The sequence below is a fragment of the Ochotona curzoniae genome, unplaced genomic scaffold (assembly GCF_017591425.1).
Source record: "Ochotona curzoniae isolate NIBS_2020 unplaced genomic scaffold, NIBS_Ocur_1.0 scaffold_3890, whole genome shotgun sequence".
Lineage (NCBI taxonomy): Eukaryota > Metazoa > Chordata > Mammalia > Lagomorpha > Ochotonidae > Ochotona > Ochotona curzoniae.
This window is the reverse complement of record NW_024467115.1, coordinates 37,489,292-37,511,642: the sequence shown is the minus strand read 5'-3', so window position 1 is coordinate 37,511,642 and position 22,351 is coordinate 37,489,292. Positions and strand designations below refer to the sequence as shown.

Sequence of the window (22,351 nt, the reverse complement as noted above, 5' to 3'; positions counted from 1 at the left end):
TTGTATCTTTTAAGATTTGTTTTATTTTCCAGGGCGGTTAGAATGAGCATCCATCCGCTACTTTACTCCCCAAATGGCCATAATAGCTGGGTGAAGCCCGGGCCTGGGGCTGCATTTGGGTCTTCCACATTGTTGACCTTCACCTTCAGCTTTCACCTTCAGCTTTCCCGAGCACCTTAGCAGGGAGCTGGATGGGAAGGAGAGCAGTCAGGACTCCAGCCAGTACTCGTCTGCCACACTGGCTTTGCCCACTGCACCACAGCACCAGCTGCGCTAGCCTGCTTTTCAGAGCTGTGGGAGAGAAGAGGTTGTTAGAACTTAGGGAAAAACCAGTGGCCACGTTTCCAGGGCTGCTGTGCAGCTAGGGGAGTGTTGCTTGTCCCTCTTGTGGTTTGCCAGAGATGTGACTTGGCGGGCAAGAGAAGGCTTCCGGGCATGACAGCACGGTGCTTACGTGAAATTACAAATTAGTGCAGGTGTGGATCTGTGGACCTAGCTCCACGGGCGGCTGCTCTGGGGGTGGTGGGGGCAGCTGCTCCCACAGTCCCTGGGTTGAGGAGGGTGGAATGGAACTGGGCTCCCTGTCCCTGTGCTTTCAATGCATCCCCATTCAAAGGCCAGTCATTACCTTGTATGTCACGGCGATGAGTCCGGGAGGGGAGTTGATCCAGGAGTGGAATTTGGTCGGTTTCCCAGCTCTGCAAGCTCCCAGGGCTGTGGGTCCTCTGCAGGCAGAGTTCACTGAGGTGGCTGAAACGTTGAGGAAGCATCCACGCTGTGTGCAGTGGGTTTCCTGGGGGATGTGGGTCACTGCCATCGAAGCCACGCCCATGTCCTGAGCCCGTCCTGGCTCCCTCCCGTCCATGGGCTCTTTCCCCACCCTCCAGCCTCTTAGCCTCACCTCTGCCCTACACCCCATATTCCACACAGAGCTCTCTTGCTGACTGTGGAATTCCAGTCTTTGGCAGTCCTGTCTCAGATTCTGGACTGGGTGCTTCTCGTAGGCATGGGGGCTGTAATTGTGCTGAATCCAGTCTGGCAGAGAACAAACAAGTGGCACAGCCTGGCATAAAGATGAGCAGGGCAATCAGGGCCTCGCTTTGCCAAAGCCATGCCTCCCAGCCGCATTGGCCAGGGTACTCGGGGGCAGAGCTGCACAGTCCTGGCACCATGGACCTTGTTCGTGGTGCCCTGTAGAATGTTTGGCTGCATCTTTGGCCTGAGGTGACAGCTGGTCTCCTAGAGGACAGCAGCACTCCTTGTAGGAACCATAGCCCTGGGAAATCTGGTTGGTCCTGCTCCTGACCCAGGCAAACCCATTGAGCCGACGTGCACAGACCAAGCCTGCAGAGGCTGGGGCCCTAACCCCATTTATTGGTTTACATTGGTAAACCTTTTCATTAGGAATTGAAAAAACACACACATACTTGGGCTACTGACAGACAGTAGGCAGAACAGAATTGAATGTCCTGGCAGAGCTGTGTGGGGAAGTGTGTAGTGGCCTGGCGAGCCAAGCAGATGTAGCTGGGCGGTGTTATAGGGGTGATCCCCTCCACCCTGTCCCTGCCTCCAGTGCTGCCAAGCCCCGGGCCGAGACAGCTCCTGGTAGCTGAGTATACCCCACTGGCTTACCAGCCCTGCCCTCAGTGAGTGGAAGCAGCCACCACGTGCCAGCGGTGTGTCGTCCGGCTTTCCCCTCTTGTAGCCTGGGACCGCTTTCTCTGCTGGCTTGACCTGGGCTGCCGTGGCCTCTGGGAGTCAGCCCTGAGTTCCAGAACTGCTCTAGAGCCTCCTTACTGCCCCTTCCTCCCTCTCAGGACCCAGAAGCTCAAAAGTGAGTGAGGTGAGTGCTGGGCTGATCTCTGGGCATTGGGAGGCCCTGCCATGGCAGTCCCAGGGAGTCCGTTTCTTTGCCAGGCTCTAGGGCATGAGGAAGTACCAGGTAACCCCAGTGGCCAGGAGGGGCTGCAGCCCAGAAGGTAATACGGGAAGCTGAGTGGCTCCTGTAGCCTGTGGGATGGGGAGCATGCGCACAGGAACCGTGATGGCCACAACCTGCCCTGATTTCTGAAAGAGAAGAGCCAAGGCCTCTTGTGCAGGATGCGCACTTCCCTGGAGCCGGGCCCGGGGTGTGACGGTCAGGAGGGGTGAGGAGCCTGGCCCGGGGTGTGACGGTCAGGAGGGGTGAGGAGCCTGGCCCGGGGTGTGACGGTCAGGAGGGGTGAGGAGCCTGGCCCGGGGTGTGGCGGTCAGGAGAGGTGAGGAGCTTGCAGGCGGAGTGACCACAGCATTCTGCCGAGTCCAAGGCGGGCACCGTGTGGGCTGTCCCAGCAGAAAAGCAGAGACCACGGTTAGGCTGGCCCCAGTCCAGGAGACCGAGATGCCGAGCTAACCCTGGCCGGGAGAGGGGATCAGAAGATGGAAATTGTCCAAGATTGAAGCTGGGTTTGGGACTGGTTGGGTAGAGGCTCCTGAGCCCCCGGCACAATCAACACATAAGAGGCCTTTTTCTAAGATGCTCACCCCAAGTGGTTGCTTTTCCAATCACCTGTGAAATGCGGCTATTTCTGGACTTCTGTGGAAGTTGTACGTGGTGCCTCACCCCGTCTTCATCCAGGCCTGAGAGTTGTTGAGTGGTTCTCCTCTTGACGATTGGAAAGCCAAGGCACAGAGAGGTTGAGTCAGGTTCCTGGAGTCACACAGGTGGGGTCCCCGAGTGTTAGAGTATTGGTATAATGTTAGTATGTTAAAATGTTAAGAATATTAGTGTTAGGTGATATTAGGCCCTTTGGGGTGAGAAGCCACTACTTCGCTAGGTCAGAAGGCGCCTGCACTGTGGGAAAGCTCCACTTTAGTGATAAATCTGTCTCCCTTGTTTCTCTGTGAACTTCTCTACCATCTAACCCGGGTGCAGGAAGGCAGGGGCACAGTTCCCTGGCCCCAGGGACTGGAGGAGCCATATAAGACTGGAGGAGCCATAAAGATAAGAGTACCAGGATAGGATGAGCCGTAAATAATAAGTGTGGGAGCAGGGCCCGGCACGGTGGTGCAGTGGTTAAGGTCCTCGCCTTGCACGCCCGGGATCCCATATGGGCACCAGTTCTAATCCCGGCAGCCCCACTTCCCTTCCAGCTCCCTGCCTGTGGCCCGGGAAAGCAGTGGAGGACGGCCCAAAGCTTTGGGACCCTGCACCCACATGGGAGACCAGCAAGAGGCTCTTGGCTTCGGATCGGCATAGTATCGGCCGTTGCGCTCACTTGGGGAGTGAATCATCGGATGGAAGATCTTCCTCTCTGTCTCTCCTCTCTGTATATCCGCCTTTCCAATAAAAAAAAAATAATAAAAATAAATTAAAAAAAATAAGTGTGGGAGCATAAACAATAAGTGTGGGAACATAAATAATGAGTGTGAGAACGGAACAGACTGCTTGCACCTAAATTTGTTACTTTTGAGTTGACTTTGATATATGTCACAGCCAAACGGGGTATATAATCTCCAGCCTTATGTTAAGTCGGGGTCCGATCCACTTGGCTGTCCTGTGTGCCCCAAGTACAATCTGACTCCAGCATGCTGGCACAATAAACTGTTTGCTTTTTGCATTACCAGCGAGACTCTGTCGTTTTCTGGGGGTTGACTAGCTCACACCCTAATGTCCGGGGGTGGGTGTGTGGAGCTCTGGCCTGGACTCTAACACGAGCACGCTGGGATTACTTCACCCTATAGTCACGGCTCAGATGCTTAATCTTCCCTGAAATCCCCCGGATGTTCTTTCTGGGTACAGAGTTCCCATCTCAACCCCCAAGTGATGTGAACATTTGAGTTGCCTAGCGCTCACACAGTATCATGAGTTTTGTGTGTGTAAGCTGGCCTCTGGTTGGCTGTCAGGCCGCAGCCTGGTCCATGGGTGACACTAGCTCGCTCTCTGGTATGTGCCCCCCTGTGCTGGGAGGTGGCTCACCACCAGTCCCTGGGCTGGGTCTCATTTCTGACCCAGTCAGCCCGGGGTCCAGGATCCGTGAAAGCTTCTCACCTAGGAGCTTGCACGTGGGGCAGATCTAGTAGAGTTGGGGTGGTGCACAGAGTCACCCTGGGGGTGCACCTGGTCTGAAGCCTGCTGTAGGAATTGAGGAAAAAGGACAGGCTGTGATGTAACATACAGAATGGATGTGAGCGCTTCAGACCCAGCACGGGGCTTCACGCAGAGTGGCCTGGGCAGTATGCGCGTGCAGCTCTGAGCTCTTCCAAGTTGCGCTTCCCTTTGCCAAGATGGAGCAGGCAAGAGCGAGGTTTGAAAGGATGCTTGCACATCCAGGGAGTTAGTGGTGGGAAGAAAGGGCAGGGAAAGGTATCAGAAGTTTGCAAGCGAAGGCTGCTCAGGAAGTTCTAAAAATGAGCCGTCTGCTGACCTGCTCGCCGCCCGGTCTGGCCGGAGTCAGGAACCTCCGTAGTGTTGTTTGTTTTCAGAACACACTGCAGTTTCCAAGAGAAGGAGGCAGCTGCCCTTGGAGTTTGTCATTTGAGTTGCTTGTCATGCTTTCCTACAGCGTGAGAACAATATGAGAAGTCTGCAGACAGATACAATGGAGACCCACATTGGTTTTGATGTAAAAAAAAAAAAAAAGCCTTTTGAAATTCGTGCGTGATGTTTTCACCAGGTGACTTGTTCAGGAGGACTCCTTACTCGCAGGCTGCCTGCACCTTTCCTGTGGTCCTGGCTCCTGGGGTGGTGCTTCAGTAAGTAGTTGGAAGAACAGGGCCAAGAGGGCTGTGCACGGGGCAGGGCCTGGCGGCTTTGCTGCCACCTGCAGCTTCTCACGTGTCAGGCGAGAGGATGCAGCATCACCTGGGGGCTTTGTTCTGTGTACACCCCCCCCACTCTCCCCAGAGACCATCAGCCCCAGATGCTCACGTGATGTGATGATGCCAGTCTGCCCATGGGGCCTCTCCTGGGCGGGTCTGATGATGGCTGCTGCCTCAGGGGTGTGCAACCTCTGCAGTTTTCCACCCTGCTCCTGGGGGATCCTACTCTGGATTGAAACACTGAATGGGTTTGGAAAGGAATGTCCACATTTGTCACGTGGTCCAGGTCCTGCACTGGATATGAGCTGCTCACTGCTGCGTAACCACAGGGTGTAGCTGGTCCTGTTAGTTCTCGGGTTCACCCCTATTGGCTCAGTCTCCCTAGCTGGAATACGGGGAGACCTGAGTGTCACCAATGTAACCACCCATCTCTTTGTTCAGTTGTCCAATTATCTGCTGATTTAATCAGAGAAGCAAACATTTCACCATTTACCAAACCTCATTCATTTCACCTGCTTCTCCTGTGTTACCTGGGGAGACCCCGGGCATGGCTGTGCCTGATCTAGTTGTAGCAGAATTTCTCTCATGCATTTGAGCCCTGACATTTCCTCTGGGTCTAATCACAGCCTGGCCCCACATCCCCGCATCCACCCCCCCACCCCCATGGTGAGCCTCAGCAGGGCCTTCAGCCTGAGGGGAGAAACAGCTTTGATCCTCAGAAGATGTGCTTGGGTCTTATTGATTCTTCCAATTGGAGGTAATAGCTGTAGGCTTGGAAAGCTCTGGCTGACTCTTTATTTTTTAAAATATTTATTTGAAAGGCAAAGTTGCAGACACACACACACCCCTACTCCTGCTGGTTCATTCTCCAATGGCCACAACAGCCAGGGCTGGGAGCTCCTTCTTGGTCTCCCATGTGGGTGCAGGGACCCAAGCACTTGGGCCAAATTCCATTGCTTTCACAGGTGTGATAGCAGGGACATGGATCAGAAGTGGAGCAGCTTGGAACTCAAACCAGCACCCATATGGGATGCAGGTACTATAGGTGATGGTTTAACCCAGTGTACCAGGACGCTGGCCCCTGGCCAGATCTTAACCTCCTTGCAGAATTTCCTGTCAGCTGTCCTTGGCATTGCAGTTGAGGGCCAACCTGCTCTGCCTCATGGCCTTATTGCTCAGACACTATCTGTTTAGGTCGATCTGTCTTACTTCCTGCAGGTGCTTGGTGGACACTAGCTACCCCTGGGCACAGGTTGCCCTGTGCCCTGGCAGAGCAGAGGCCCCTGCTGTGCAGGCAGATGTCCTGAGTATGAGAACACGTATGGTCCCCCCTTGCTCTGCCCATCTTTATTGAGACATAGTTTAAGTAGCTTTATTGAGACATAATTTATGTGTCCTAAAATTCTACTATTCAGAGTCTTCAATTCAGTTGCTTTTAACATTCTCAGTAGCACCTGACCATCACCATGACCTGTGTTTACACATCTCTGTCACTCCACAAACAGACCCTGTGTCTGCCACATCGCACATGCCAGCCCTGGGCTGCTACTCGTCTGCTCTTTGTCTGCAGTTTTGCTTCTTGTGAGCAAATCTCACGCACACTCACAGAGGGTACAGTCGTTAGTGACTGATTGGGCCATGGATCGCTGTTCTCTGTTGAGACGGAGTACTAGTCCGTTCCGCACTGGCTTTGTCCACACTGGCTGTTGCGCATTAGGGCTGCCTCTCCATGCGAGAAGCAGAGCGAGTGAGTGGCAGAGTGCCGCAGCGACTCCTACAGCACAGGAAGGACACAGGCTCTTGCTGCCCTCCCCAGAACCTTCTCTGAGGTTCAGGAAGCATCCAGGACAAACAATGCTGGGGGGCTGTACGTATGCCACATTCCAGGAGCAGAAAAGGGGGCAGGGTCAGGCTGGCCCTCCCCTTGCATGGGGCTTGTCACCAGGTGCAGGGCTTGCCTGGCCCTGGGGCACCCTTGGAGGGCAGGGGTGGGAGCTGCAGCCTTGGGAAGGATGGCCTGAAACCAAGTGCTCCTGGGGGTGAACCCAAGTCTCCGAGACTCCTTGAGCCCCCGTGCGCCGATTTCGAAGAATTAAATTCCTGGGAAATCTTGAGTCCAAGATCTCGGGGTGAGCGAGAGTACACCTCTCCTGGTGGGAAGGGTCGGATGGGGTGGTACCTTAGGGATCTGAGGATTTGTAGGGGTGTGTGCTTGTTGATTTCCCAGTGCTTATTTATTGGGCACTGTGAGCAGAGAACAGGATTATGGAACAAGTTGCCAGTGGTGCTGTCTCCGTGTTAATGGAGTGAATGAGTGTGTTGTGTGTGTGTATGCACGTACTCCCGTGTGCACACTACTCACCTAGATCTTTCTTGGTGTGTCCAATCATCCGATTTTATGGCATAAATAGATTCAGAGAAGCTGGGCAACTGAGTGAATTAGTGACCAAACTAAATAAGTCTTAAAACTTACCAAAGCCTCCATTTTCTTAACCTGAAAAATGGATGTGCTAATAAACCTAGAACTTGTTCACCTCAAGTGACAAACATGAACACACTTTATGTAATCAGGAAAGTACAGAAGTTTGTTTTTAACTTAAACGTGTTGGCCAAGTGATGTATCATTTTTGTCAGAGTAATTGGAAAGGCAGGAGCCCTTCAAAAAGTTCGTGGAGAAATGGAGTGAAAGCAGTGTGTGCCTGCTCCAAGAACTTTTGGAAGACTCTGTGTGAAAGAGTCCAGCACTGCGTGGGTGAGCATTCCTGGAAGTGCCCCGTGCTGCTGGGTGCTAATGTTGAACGGGTGTGTGTTTGATGGTATGGTGTTCACCGCTGTGGTCTCCAGGACGGTGGGACGGAAACAGCAAGCCACGGGGCCTCACTGTCCAGTGCTGCAAGGAGAATAGGACGTGATCATATGAAAGTGCACTTCCTACTCCAGGTGGGGGCAACTCACTATATGAAATCGAGGAGATGTCTTGAGTTTCAGAAAGGCCATCACGAGGACTTTGGAGGTTGTGCAGTCTGTTTTTGTGAATATCTAGGCTTGCGATAAGAGAACAGCTACGGGGACGTAGCTTCAGTCCTGGGACATTGTGGTTGTTGAACTGATGAAGCATACACAGCACGACGTCTGTGTGAGGAAACACGCTGTTCAGGTGCTCAGACGCGTTGTCTCCTCCTTCCACAATAGTTCCAATATTAAGGGAAAGCTTGACAAGTGAGCGGTTGGACTTGCTGTCCTGTGTTGCGGCCTCTGATTGCGTGGGTCAGTTGACCCTGTGGGTCAAGCTGCTGTCCGGCACTGCCCAGGTCCCTCTTCTGCTGCCCCGACCAGTGCAGCTTACTCACATGTGGGCTCTCTGAGACACTTCCAGAAGCAGCCAAGTCTCTGGAATGTCTTCTACCTGTTTGTACTTATTGCTTTTAGCTAATTCTTCACGATAATAGGTGACTTAGAGCCTGTAGGCCACTGAAGGGGCTCACCAGCTAAAAGCAGAGACCAGATTCTAGTCTGGTTCAGGCAGAACACATGGAACCCATTTAGTGCACTAGGGTGTTCTCCAGAGACTGGGGATTCACTCCATGGAAGGTTCATTGATTTATCAGTGACAACCTTTCATCAACGAATGTCTCAGCAAGAGGACTCGCCCCCCCACACAATCAGAACCCAGCCTGATCAGCTGGCCCAGGTACCTACAACTTTCTGTCCCAGGCCACAGTCCTTCAACAAGGCACATGGCCAGGGCTTGTCCTGGCTTTGTCTGCCTCCCAGGATGGTTCCTAGTGCTAGTGTTTGGGATGCAGCAGTTCAAGAAGCCCCCGACCTTGTGCCAGTTTGGGGCTGCTGTGCCCTTATCCCCGACAGGCACAGTGTCCCTTCAAAGTCCTGGGCATTGAGTCCTGAGGATCGGTGTCGTAGCAAAACCTTTTGTGTGGTGGAGAGCACGTCCTCATCTTTGCCCAGGAAGCTGAAACGTAGCCTCTGCAGCCCCCTGGCTGACCCCGTCCATGCGGGTCTGGAGCGAAGAGGGGCACTCGGAAGCTCTAAGGTCAAGTTTGTGTCCCTGTGCTTTGCTCCTGGTGACAGGGCTGATCTGAGAGCATGACAGAGAGAGAAAAAGAGAGGAGAGAGAGGAGAAAAGGAGAGAGGAGAGGGGAGAGGAGAGAGAGGGAGAGAGGAGAGGGAGAGAGGAGAAAAAGAGAGAGGAGAGGAGAGAGGAGAGAGAGGGGAGAAAAAGAGGAGAGAGAGAGAGGCGGGCCATGGGATATTCAGGCCAGGGGAACCAGCAACAGGAGCAGAGCCTGGGCGGCCAGCCTCTCTGTGGGTTTTCTCTACAATGAACAGTTACCTTACTGATTCTTATTACTGTTGGTAACATTAGTAACATCAGGGTGTTGCAGGTATAGGCCAAGGTAGAACATCGAGTATCTTACTGTCAAGGTAGATGCAACTGTTTCCATTGGGAGTCCTCCCTTTATTCTGAAGTAGGGATGCTTGCTGCAGTGTAGCCTCACTACTCCTGTGCTAGTCTCCATTATATAGTTAATTTATGAGAATACATGTCTATACATTTTGTTGTAAATGGTAGAATCTGGGTTATTTCCATGTCTTTGCTATTGTAGATTGTGATGCTGTGAATATGGGATATACATGTAAGATCTCTTTCTCACAGGTAGATTTCATTTCCTTTGATTGTATTCCCAGAAGTGGATCGCAAGATCATATGCAGACCAGTTTTCAGTTCTCTTAGCACTCTCCATACTGACTGCATGTGCTGGGAGGACCCTCACTGCTGAGAAAAGTGTAACGCAGTGGGTGCTTCCGTACTGCTATGGAGAGTGGAGACGCAGTTGGGTATTCACGCAGCACTTTACCATGTTTGTTCCTGGGGCCCAGAAATCCCGGCTCTGGAAACATATTCCAAAGAAATAACCCAAAATTCAAAAATGGGAGAGCTTTACACCCAGAATTGTTAATCACTACATTAATTATTCTTGAAAAGACACAGAGAGCATGTGCGATAATGAGGCCATAAGGTAATAATTAGGGTAACACAAGAGGGATTATTTTATCACATTATGGAAATTGGATATGATCTCACACCAAGGTTATGAAAAGGGCGTATAAGTTGATTGAACGTTAGATCTCAGCTGTGTTTTAAAATAAAATACCCTCTGTAATTGTATCATCTGGAAAGACAAAAAAGCCTGCACACTCACCCAGAGAGTAGGAAAAAATGTCAGTGGTTGTTGTAGGTGGTGAAATTTCTACATTTTAGAACATTACAGATTTTCGTAATAAATGTGAATGACTGTGATAATGGGAGAAAATCACCTTTCAAAGGATTCTTAGGTTTGGGTAAGTGACTCACACCAAGTGTAATTTCTTTTCCTGGATTTATATTTTAATGGAAGAGCCATTGTTGAAAAAATAAAAAATAGATCCGTTCTGTGTTCCTCGGCCAACACCCAGCTCCCCCTCTTCGGTGTAAGCAGGTAACTGGCTTTCATGCTGGTCATTTGCACGTCGAGCTGATGGATTGCCTTGTGCCACTGCAGTGTTCGTAGATGAAGACTTCGTGCTGCCTCTGCGGTGTGGCAGCTCAGGGAACCCTCATGTGGTGTTATCTGCAAGGCTGTGGCAGGGAGAACAAATTGCTGGGGCATCCACCCTGGCCTTAGGGTGATAGCACAAAACCCAGGGCTGCATCAGCTCATGCTGTCACTCCTGCCCGTTTTTGACACATTCAGGGTTGCCCATGTGGAGGTTCCATTATACAGGGGAATCAGATTGAGTCAACACTTGTTAGGCATCTGTCTTCAGTAAGAGATGGAAGGTGGGAATTCGCCCTGGGCCTGGCGGTGTCCAGTGTGGACCCAACGTGAGATGTCTAACTGCCCATGTTCACCACTCCAATGAAGTACTGTTATGTGGAAAGCTATGGTTTCAATAGGAATCAGTGAAACTTTAACTTATGAATGAGTGGCTGCCTCCATGGACCGGGTGACCTGCGGGATGAATGAACTTCTCAATGGATAAATAAATGTCTGAATGACTTCAGGTTCCCAGTCCAGGAGCTGGCTTAGAAGCTAGGAGGAACCTCACTGCTTCTTCCTCAGCCACTGCCTGAGCTCTGTGAGTGGAGTGAGCCAAGGGAGGGAGCCAGGGGGCTTTTCTGCCGTTACCCTGCAAAGGCCTCCAAGAGTGGCTGAGTCTGTGGGGACACCCTCCACCCCCCGCCACCCCAGGCGCTGGGCTGCTCCGAGTACTGCAGTCTGCTTATGGTTGTATTTCAGAAGCAAGGATGCTGTCGGTCAGCTTAATTTGGGCACTCACAGCCTGTGATGCCTGCTTGTGTAAATGATTCATGCCAGGGAAGCGGGTAGGTGCATTCGTTGTCTAATAGGTCTCTCCTCGGGTCCATTAGATGTGAACCGACTTGGGGAAATGGCCCAGGCGAGTCCTTTGGCTTCTCTTTATGAAGATCAGGGCAATGAAAGATTGCAGCTGCACCCGTATCGATCGCCTGCCTTCTCTGCACTTCTTACCTGAAAGGAAAGAATGACAGCCCAGGCTCTCCAAGAACTCCAGGGCCAAGGGCATGTCAAGGACAAGGAAGAGGATGAGTAGCGCCTGGCCAGAGATGAGGAAGGACTAGAGAAGCCATTTGCTTATTTCTCATGCCCCAGCTAGGCCCTCCGAGCCCAGGGTGGCGTGAGAGCAAGCAGGATGCTCTGCGCTCTGTTCCTGGCTGATGTTCCAGCAGCCTGCAGCGTCTGCCTCTGCAGGTCAGTACCATGGTGCAGGGCACGCAGACAAATGGCCATGCTTCCTGTCTTCCAGGCTGTGACAGTGAGAACCAGTGGCAGGATCTTCTCCACAGAATCCCTTCTTGTCCCTCAAACTTACTCAGTTCTCCCACCCCTCCCCTCTGCTGCCCTGCGCTGGGTCAGTGCGGCATCAGTGACTTTGCTAGCCAAGGAAGCTGCTGTTTCCGGGGTAAGTGGCCCCATTGATAAGGACGCATGGTGACCAGGCTCTAAACACTGAAGAACCCCCCTTCTGCATTCCAGGGGTTCCCAAGGGAGTCTCTAGAAACCAGTGCAGAGTAAATGCCCATCAAGGCACACTGAGCATGCTTGGGCCCCAGGCAGCTGTCTGCCGTGGATCCCCCACCCCCCACCCCCGTACCCCTTTGGCTTTGTCCACAGCCTTTAAATGTGGTTTTGTCACTGGGCCTCTTTGCTTTGTAAGATAGCCTGTCTCTCACTCCGAACCTCCCACCGTCTGATGGTTTGGCGCACCTGTCTGTGGCCAGTGATGGTCTTCAGTCACAAGCCCTGCTCATGTGGCCGTGGTCAGGTGACACAGGCATCACTCTCGCCAGAATGGCTGGCCCACGCAGACCGGCTGCACGAGGCCGGAGTGAAGGGAGAGGGCTAGGCAGTTGGGTGGCTTTACCAATAGTGCCGGAGAGTGAATGGATTTGTGTCACTTCTGTTTAGAGTGTCAGTATTTTATCCTGTGGCTCCCAGGCCCTGTGCTCACAGCGTCCAGAGGCCTTGTTTAGCAGAGCTGCTGGTGGCATGAGCTGGTGCTGGCCATGGCCCTCCCCGACTGAGTGTTCACAGTGAAAACTCCAAGTAACGAGAGAAGCTTAGGGAAAGTCCCAGCAGTTTTGAATTTTGCCATTGAGTCTTTATGCTTTCTACTGTGACTTCTTTTATTTTGGAATATTAAGACTCAGGTTTTGGTCCTTTGAGGTTGACTTATGTATTTGAAATGCAGAGTTACAGCGACAGACAGATCTTTCATCTGTTGGTTCACTCCCCAAAGGGCCGTAAAGGCTGGAGCTGGCTGGACCAGGATCCAGGAGCTTCTCTCGGGTCTCCCACGTGGGCGGCAGGGGTCCGAGGACTTCAGCCGTCCTCTGCTGCTTTCCCAGCTCTGTTAGCAGGGAGCTGGATCAGAAATGGAGCAACTGGGACTTGAACAGAAGTCTATATGGGATTTTGGCACAACAGGCTGCAGCTTTATCCATTATACCATAACTCTGGAGTTGTTTTTTTTTAACTATCTTTCTGGGTGCCATCATTTGCTGGTAGCCTAAGAAGAGCTGGCCTCTTGCCTTGTTTCCAGGCATCTTGTACTGCTTCATGGGAGGCAGGAGTGTATTTACATGTCTGCCCATATGTGTCAGCGCATGTCCTGAGCCCCTGTTGGCAGGCTCTCTCTGCCCATATGTGTCAGCGCATGTCCTGAGCCCCTGTAGGCAGGCTCTCTGAGATGAGACATTGGGTCTGTCTGCTGATTGTGTATCCAAGGTTGGTCTTGGCCTTGTTGTATGGGCAGCACCTCTCTGCAGTGGGGTGTGCAGAGCATCAGCTGTTACTGCCTCTGGTAGGGCACAGCCCCCACACATTGAGGGGTTGACTTGCTTTGGACCGGGCATAAGGGTGGGAGAGTTCCCTTAGAACTTGCAGGGCACACTGCCCATGGATCCAAACCCTGGGATCATGTGGAGCTATGCCAATGTCAGAAAGCAAGATGTCCGGGGAAGGAACCTCTCCTGAAAACCAGCAGACCCACCAGTGGGGCCACAGTGGGTGCCTGGGGGGCTGCTGCCCACAGGTGTGTGTTTCAGTTGCAGCACCCCCATAAGCAGGTGTTACCCCATGAAACAGCCGGAGAACGAGTCTCGAGGTGGAGAGCAACTTGCCCACGGCCACACAGTCAGCACCCAGGGCCTCTCCACGTTTGCTTTTGCTTTTGCCACCACTGTGCATCTTTGTGGGGCTGTGTGGGAAGGACAGCTGTGGGCACTGGGTGAGGCTGGCCTTGACCACGTTGCCGTGGTGATGCGGGGTGTGGAGTGGCAGGCGGTTTCTGTGCTGAATGAAGCTGTGTGTATGTGTGTGTGGTGTCAGCGGGTGGTACCCCACTGTGTATGTGTGTGTGTGTGTGTGTGTGGTGCCAGCTGGTAGTGCCACCCCACCCCCCGTGCCCAGGCCATTTGTCTTCATTGACACCCACGGGTACAGCTGCGGGGCACAGTTGCTCTGTTGCCTTCCACAGCTTCCACCCACCTCCAGCCTTCACCAGTCTGTTGCTGAGTGGATGCCAATTGACCCGAGGTCTCGGGCACGGCCGCAGCAGTCCCGATTCAGCACTCACGCGGCCTTCCCTCTGTGTGCCAAAGCCTCCGTGAGGACCTGCACAGTCTCAGGGCAGTGTGTGCCTCCTTTCTGCCCCAGGTTCACAGTCAGGGGTTTTCATCAGGTCTTGAGGACAGTGTATAGAAACTTCCGTAGGTTGGACAGAACTGGAAAATATGCTTTCCACTGGGGAAAAAAAAAACTTTTTTGTATTTAAAAAAAAAGAAAACTTTACTTGTAAGGCAAAGTAACAGAGAAAGAGAAGGAAAGATAGAACTTCCATCCACTGTTTCCCCCCGAAATAGCCACAATGACTGGGGCTCCGGCTGGGTCACTGCGTGCACCATCCACTGGTTTCCCAGGTACATTAGCAGGGAATTGGGTTGGACTGGAGCAGGTGTCCATGTGGGATGCAAGTGACTACTTAACTCGTTTTGTCACAATGCTATGTCCCTGCTGAGCTGCTTTTGACAGGGCTCATTTATGCTTGGAGATGCCCAGCTGGTGCCTTTCCACTGCAGCCAGAGCTCTGCAGACCCCAGGGTCCTCGGTGGGCTGGACTTGGGGGCGGGGCATGGCTGTGGCGCTGTAGGACTCATCGGTGGAGGGCAGGACTGGGCTGATCTCACACGTGCTCCTTATTTGACCTTGGCCTGTCACCTTGTCTAATTAAACCTGGCTTGCCTCATCTATAATACATGCGTGAAATGTCTTATGTAGTAGGTTTTGGTGACAATTAATGAGACATATCAAACATTTATTGCCGATACTGCTATACTGGTTACCACCCGAAAGCCGTAAAGTTGAACTCTTACTGTTTCTGTCTAGTCAAAGCTACAAAAGTCGTTATAAAAGTGTCTAATTCCTCTCTGTTTTTCCTCCCAGGAGGGAGAGCTGGATGAAGGTAGTGTTTGCCGCTCACTCTCAGGTTCCACGGATTAGACACACAAGCTCTGTAGAATTTGCCTTCGTCTGCCACGCCCTCGGAACCAGCTATTAAATGCAAACTCCGAAGTAGCCATTGTCTGTTGGCGTCTGTTTTTAGCGTCCTGTGTCTGGGCTGTGGCGAGGGACTTAGGGTCACTCCTCAGAGAGCCTGAGGAAAACCCCGAGAGATTGAGGGCCTCATCCGAGTTGGGGTTGTCTGAAGGAACACCATGTCTCGGCTGGAGACGTGGAACAGCGGGATCTTGTATAAAATTTTAAAGTAAGCTAATTTTATATTGGCGTCTGCTGGGCCATTAAGCATCCATCACTTTTCAGTTGAAGAATATTGTTGTTGGAGGGGGTTCCTGGTGACACTTCTGTTCAGTTGAACATTCTCCCTCTGGTTTTGTTCTGGGAATTTAGGCTTCTGGGTCTACAGGGATCCACAGTGGAAACGTGGGGCTTGGTTTTGGGGACCAAGCGCTGAGGGTCTCCTGGCCTGTCCCCAGGGTTCAGTGCTGTGCTACTGGAGATGCTAGCAGAGCTGCGGTCAGATTGGGGATGCCTGGGGTACTGTCTTGCTCGTTTTCCTGGCACCATCCCCACCCCACTCTGTCTTTGGGGGATACTGTCATCCTTGGGGTTCTCTGCTCTGTAGACTGAAAGCAGTAGGTCAAGAAGTGTAGTTCTCTGGCTCTCCATACTGTAACTGTTAGTCCCTGAAGAGAAAACCTTCCTCAGGGGACCAGAGGCAACCTGGCTGACCCAGGAACGTGCTACACAGAGGGCAGTTGGGGGAGAGCAGTGGAGGGAACCCCGTTAGCATGGCTAGGGAAGGGTGCATTGGAACGCAGAAACCCTGCCTGGGTGAGCATCCTTTTATTCCGTTTGTCAAGGCTCTTGGAGCTACCTGGACGATTCCTTCCTAGGGACAAAGGTGCTGGAGCAGGCCCTGGCTCCGGTAGGCCAGCACGCATTGAGCGTGCGCACCTGTGTGTGCGTGGCTGTTTACAAGGAGAGCTGCTGCTCCTGTTTGGCCTCGTGCTTGGGTACAGCGTTCCTTCTCTCCCAGCTGGCTCTCTTCCTAGGCTTGTTTTTGATGCTGTGACTATACTCCTGCTATGATCTTATGCCATTTGAACCTGATGTTTCATTCATTGCCTTGGGTGGACCTCCCATCACTCATTTTTCATGTCAGAATACATCCGTTCGTGGTGGTTGTACATGGAAGCTGTTGGTGCCATGTGATATGGAGAATTTCCTTGGAGCCTCTTGTGTCTGGCAAGACTGGCAGAAGTTGTTCCGGGGTCAAGCGGCAGGAAGCGTGCGGGCTGCTCGCTTCTGCAGAGACGGAGGGCCTCGATCTTCGGACGGAGCTAGAGTCCCGATCACCCTGTGTCCTTTAGACTGTAGTCTTATCCTTTAAGGTAGAAACTGCAAACAAATCAGAAGGAACCCGAGTTTGCCTTTCTGTGTGCTTTTTCTGAGTTCTGGGTGTTGAGTTCGAAAGAGCCTCAACAAAATGTGCTGGGACCCAGTGTTAAATGGAGCATGCGTGTTAGTGCAGTACTTCTGTTTGAACTGGTTTCTTTGGAAGAAAGAAGGGTTTTTGCTTCTTCTACATCCTGACCTGGTTTAGTGCAATAATGTAAATATTTAGGAAGAAAACAAGCTAAAAACACCCAGTCCTTCACAACAAACTACTGACAGAGTTCATTCTGCTTGGGGTTTAGCATATCCTGAGTGCGAGTGAGGCCTTGGCACATGGGTGGAGACAGGAGACGCCCATCCCCACGAAGGTGCTCCTGATTTGTCACCTGGTTTAAGCCTAAAGCTGACAGTTGCATGTCTTTTGGGAGAAGGACCTGGAATACTCTTGAGTGAACCTGAACTTGCGTTCATTTGCCAACGTTCCCAACCAACGCAGGCCTGGCAGTTTGTGCATTGTCTACGTTGGCATCTGTAGCTCGAGTCAGGCTTCCCCTGGGCGGGCGGCTCTGCTCACGCGTGTGTCTCCAGCTTGCTGTGTCCGCAGTTTCATGTTGTGAATGCGCCTTGAGAACTGTAGTGCTGTAATCTTCCACTGGCTGTGCTTTAAGATGGTGACCTAGAGAGGAAGGCAAAGTGTAGAATGGATTTTGTTTTGTTTTGTGGGTACGTCATTTCCCAATTCTGAGTCACTGGCAGGAAAGTATGGGTTAGAATGGAAGCCCAGGGAAGGACGTGTCACCATGCAGAAAGGTAAATGATGGGAGTGCTGGCACTGGAGCTGTGGTCAGGAGGAAGATCCCATGACTTGTGTCTGACTGGCTGCCCCAGAAATGCTAAAGTCGTGGGTTTAAGCCACTGCCTCTTGGCCCTTCTGTTCTTTGCACATGCTCCCTGCTTCAGGCATGTCCATGTGTCAAGTGCAGGATTGCCCGTTCACCCCTTGAGGCTAGTATTTGATACCGCCTGAAGACACTGGGGGCTAGGGAACTTGAACAAGGTGTGTAACTGTCAGGTGGTGGAGCTGGACTTTGCAACCTGAGCTGTCCAATTCCCAGGGTCCCTCCTTGGAGCCTCACATCCAGCACCTGCAGCACTTGCATCCCAGTGGCCACAGTGGCCTTTGCATGTGAGAATGCTGACCCAGCCTGCTCACCCCGCAGAAACTTGCCTTGTGTGTGTGCATTGCCTCATCATGGGCAGGGGGATTGGACAGTGGTAGTGGAGGTTTGATTGTGCTAGGCTAGGAGCTGAATTTTGCTGCACAAGCTCTTGGGGGATGCGTTTCACATTCTAGGGCTCAGTGCTGAAGGTCACAGGCTAGTGTTGAGCAAGGGGATGAAGGTTCGATGCCATTTGGAGCCTGCTGGTGTGCAAACCTTGCTGTTGCATCATGGAGGGACCAAATGCCAGCAATAGACAGTATCATCTTCATGCTGCTGTTGGTGATGAGAAATCATTCACGGAAACAGGACATGAAAATGGCTTCAAGATTCTTTGTCGATTTACAAACTCTATAAATTACCTCTCTCATCTTCTCGGAAATAGCACGGAATTCTTCATCACCTCTTTATCTCATATAATAAACTGCTAAAGTGGATTTGTTGAAAAGGGTCTCTCCATAATATTCTCCATATTTAATGTGGAAAGAAAAATAGGCAGCATCTTTAAAATGGTTTCTTCTTAGCTATTTTCATCACTTGTCGGATATTTATACCGGCTTTGCTCAGTGTGATGCTGTGTTGGTGAATTGCTACACTGGAGGAAAAAGTTCTCTTTTATTCAACATGAGAAGGATGGCTGCACCCCAAGCTTTCATCTGAAATAAACCTAAGACATCAGCACTCAGTTATCTCCTGCACACCTGTCTTTGTTTCACTGGTAGCAATTGGCTTCAGAATTAATGTCACTTAGTTACTCAACAAGCTTCCTGCACATGGGTGAATCCAACCCCTAAACTCAGACAGAATCATAACTAAATGGTACTAAGAGGATGGAAACTTCATCCCGTAACGGTGTGGAGCAGGTGGACCCGAAGGGGTTCGCATCAGCCTCACTCACTGGAGAGTGACCCTGAAGGCCCGAGGTTTGGCCCAGCCATGTTCTCTGCTTTCCCTGAATGTGCCCTGCCGCCCACACTCTCCACCCGCATCAGAATCCTAACCAGATGGGACCGCCCAGCACGGACCTTCTACATGCAGGAGTGGAATAAGCCCCTTTCCTCCCTGAGTAGCTGTTCTCAAGTGTTTTGTTGTAGTAACAAAAGAAGCTGACTAATACACATGAGTCACCTTGTTCCCCAGGCAGGAACTTGACTATTCTTGTTCTTTGTAATTTTGACAGTCCATTTTCCACTGCTGTAATAAAACACCAGAGGTCAGGTCATGTAAAAAACAAGTTTAGTTGGTGTACAGTTTTGGAAGTCTGAGAGCATAGCACCTGCTTGCTTCGTTCTGGCTGGGGCCTCACGGCACCACACCAGGGGTGCCCTGTGCAGGAGACTACGATTGCATGGGGCAAAAGGGCTGGACTTGCTGGGTACCAGCTCACTCTCGAGAATGGACTCTGTTAATAGAGCACTTATCAGAGACCTGAAGGGTTTGATGCTTTTTGTAGGGCCTGCCTCTTAACATCCCAAGGCTGGGGACCCTTGGGACAGACCACATCAAGCCCTCCCTCTCAGCAGGTGTGAATTAGGCCTTATCAGAGAGCTAGTTTGAGTCCCGGCTGCTCTGCTTCTGGTCTAACTTTCTGCAGGTGCACCTGCGAGGTGGTGAATGATGGCTCCAGCACTTGAGTTCCTGCCATCCACAGGGGAAACCCGGATGGATTTCTGGGTTGGTTGCAGACTTGCCCAACCCGAACAATTACAGGCATTTGGGGATTGAAACTGCACGTGAAATGTCTTCTCCTGCTGTCTAGGGCACTCGTCTAGTAAATAAATCTAGTAAATAAATCTTTAAAAGAAAAAATGCACTGGAGTAGATCCTCTTATCCCTGTGTAGAGAAATGGAGGTTTGGCAGCACTCATTGGTGCTGGGAGGTACAGCCAACAAGAGAGCTTCAGACGTAGGCCAACAGGAGCAGGCATTTGGCCAGTGGTTAAGGCGCCCGTGACCCTTATCAAAGTCCTGCTTCCAGCTCCCGAGTCCAGCTTTCTTCCCATGTCTGTCCTGGCGGCGATGACTCCAGCAGTGGGTCCCTGCCAGTCACAGGCAAGTGCCATCCTCACCCATCTCAGGCACTTGGACAATGAGCCATTCGATGGCCCCTCTTTCTCCCTCTGTGTCTGCCTATCTCCCTCTTGTTGTGTTTCTCAGAAAAACAAAACAACTTACAAGAGGGGCCTCCCAAACCAGGCTCAGCCACCTGTTCTAGGAAGAGAGACCTGGGGCAAGGCCTGGCTGCTGGATTCGGCTCGAGGTTTGTCCACAAATCCTCTAAACACTGCCAGTTTTGTGTTAGACCCAAACATGCAGTTCTTGTGTATGGAGGGGTGGGGAGAGATGGGGGAGAGTGGGGGTAGGATTTTACCTGAGGGCATGATGTTCCTGGAAACTTGAAGAGGAAAGAAAAATCTCACGTTGTCCATAGTGCAGTAACACAGAACTGGACCTTGAGAGAGGCAGCTGTGGTCCCCAGGGCAAAGTATTGTCAAGCATTTCACAAATGTCACACCCCATGTGCCCAGAAGTAGTGCCAACTTGAAGCTATTAGTGGCTCATCAGAGACGCTGGATGAGTTGCATGAATATTCAGCATCAAGCTAGGGAGGCAAGCACACAACGGTGACTTTTGCCTAACATGGCTCTTGGGGTCAGGTGCACCGGGAGTGAGCCAACTACTTCACACCTGCTCCTTGGGGAGGACTGCTAAAGCCACTTGGGTGATTTCACTCAGACTTCATGGTAGCTGTCACGGCATGGTGTCAGTAAGTGCAGTTTCTTGGCCACAGAGCTTGGGGCACCTAGGCTAAGGGGATGGCAAAAAGGAGGCTTCCCTCCTAGCAGAGGGGAATGGAGCCGTGAGCTCCAGATCACCCCCACCCCTTTTTCTTGGCACAACCAATAAAAATTGGGATGAATCCAGACCCTCCCAGCTGTCACTGTGAGAAAGTTGAACTTCATGTTTGAGCTCTTCCCAGCACCATTGGCAGTGACGGCCTGTACCAGGAGAAGCCAGTGCTGGTCCCGTGGTCGTCTGCTTTGTTCTTGCGAGTGTTCTTACCCACCTCTACCCACTCCTCAAAGACCGAACTGTGGAGCTGAACAGTAACATCATCTTACTGGTCCCATTTGGAGGCGGAACACTGAGTGTGCTTGCTTTGTGTGTGTTGGGCATCTTCCTGATCTTACAGCTCAAGGAGGGTGTGTGGGTGGGGAGTATTGGTCAGGGTGCAGTGATATACGTATGTATGTATTTTTAATTGTATTTTTATTTTTTGATGATTTTCACATAGTTGGTTAGGGTGCAAAGGGTCAATAGAGGATGCAGTGGTATTCTTAAACATGCCTTTGTTGACTTAGTTTTCATTAGCTTTGAAAGGCAGACAAACAGCAAAGCAAACCACTCCCCACGTGCTCACAGCAGCCAGTACTGGGCCAGGCTGGAGCCAGGAGCCAAGGACTCACTCTGGAGTTTCCCCTGTGGTGGCAAGGATTCACGTGCTTGAGCCATCATTACTGCGTCCGGAGTCCACATCAGCGGAGGACTGGAGGCAGAAGTGAAGCTGGTACCCGGATGCAGACCCGGGGATGGGGTGGCAAGATGCTCCTTTGCCTTCTTAGTTACTTGTATTTACTGATATCCTCAATGTCCAGCCTTGTCCACCTTCATTAAATCACTCCGCAAGATTCTTTAAAAAAAATCAAGCTGCAATCACCCGCCAGTGGCCACTCAGGTTCTGGGGAGGATGATCTCCCAGCAGCCAAGGTCCTAGAGCAGGTGACCGTCCGGTGGGGCATGGAGAACAGTTCAGCAAGCCGTCATGGAGTACAGGAAGTGCCTTCCTGGTGTAGGGGCCTTGAGGGGTAGAGCTTGACCCAGGTGAGCTCCCCCCATCCCGCCTGGGCAGCAGGTGTGGCTTCAGGGATAAGACTGCCGGTCTGAGAGCTGGAGGAGCTGAACGAGTGGGGAGAAGTGGGGTGGGCATGCGCCAGAACCAGACCGGGCCTGGGTGTTTGCTAAATAATAAGTCCACTACCGTGGGTGTTGATCTTGGGGAAGACGTTTGCTTTGAGGAGGTTTGTGTGTGTGCCTTCAAAACCGCCTCTTGCTCTCACTAACACTGAGTGTTGCTTGTGTTCCAGAAGCTTCCCCGAGCCCTGGGTCTCCCTCCCCGTTCTGGACGCGCTCTGCGGCGGGCGGCTTGCTGACCTGTGAATGAGAGCAGCCAGCCGCCATGGACCTGGCCGGCTTGCTCAAGTCCCAGTTCCTGTGCCACCTGGTGCTCTGCTACGTGTTCATCGCCTCGGGGCTCATCATCAACACCACGCAGCTCCTCACACTCGTGCTGTGGCCCATCAACAAGCAGCTCTTCCGGAAGATCAACTGTAGGCTGTCCTACTGCATCTCCAGCCGTAAGTGCCCCGTCCCCACCAAGCGCCGTTCATTACCCCGGCGGCTCCGGGCTGTAACTACCACGGCCCTCCCGGGCTCTAAGCTGGCTCCCACTGGCTGCCCAGTAGTGTCCTGTTGTGTGTTTGCATGTTGGAAGTGTTGATTCTGGTCCCCACTCTGCAATGATTACTTCTTGAAGGAGAAATGTCGACAGCCTAACACTTTAGTGGTGCACAAGAATGTGCTGGGAACACTCACTAGGCATCCTACCCCCTGCTCAGGTCTCAGAGTCATCCTTGTGAGGATGTCTTAGTTGTCTTGTGGAAATGGTGTGCAGGCGCCTCTGAGAGTGTGCACATATGCAGGTGGTGTATATGCACAAACACAATGCAGACTTTCTTGTCTAAACCAAAAGGCAGT

General features: G+C 51.9%; 1 protein-coding gene across 1 annotated transcript in view; it reads left to right on the top strand.

Annotated features, from left to right (window-relative positions):
- The window catches only part of AGPAT4 (1-acylglycerol-3-phosphate O-acyltransferase 4), an 86,059-nt gene that overhangs the window by 5,530 nt on the left and 58,178 nt on the right, over positions 1-22,351 (top strand). The window contains exon 2 of the mRNA XM_040965432.1: positions 21,682-21,951. Within this exon, the coding sequence (XP_040821366.1) occupies positions 21,774-21,951 (178 nt within the window). The 5' untranslated portion in view covers positions 21,682-21,773. The remainder of the gene's footprint in view (positions 1-21,681; positions 21,952-22,351) is intronic.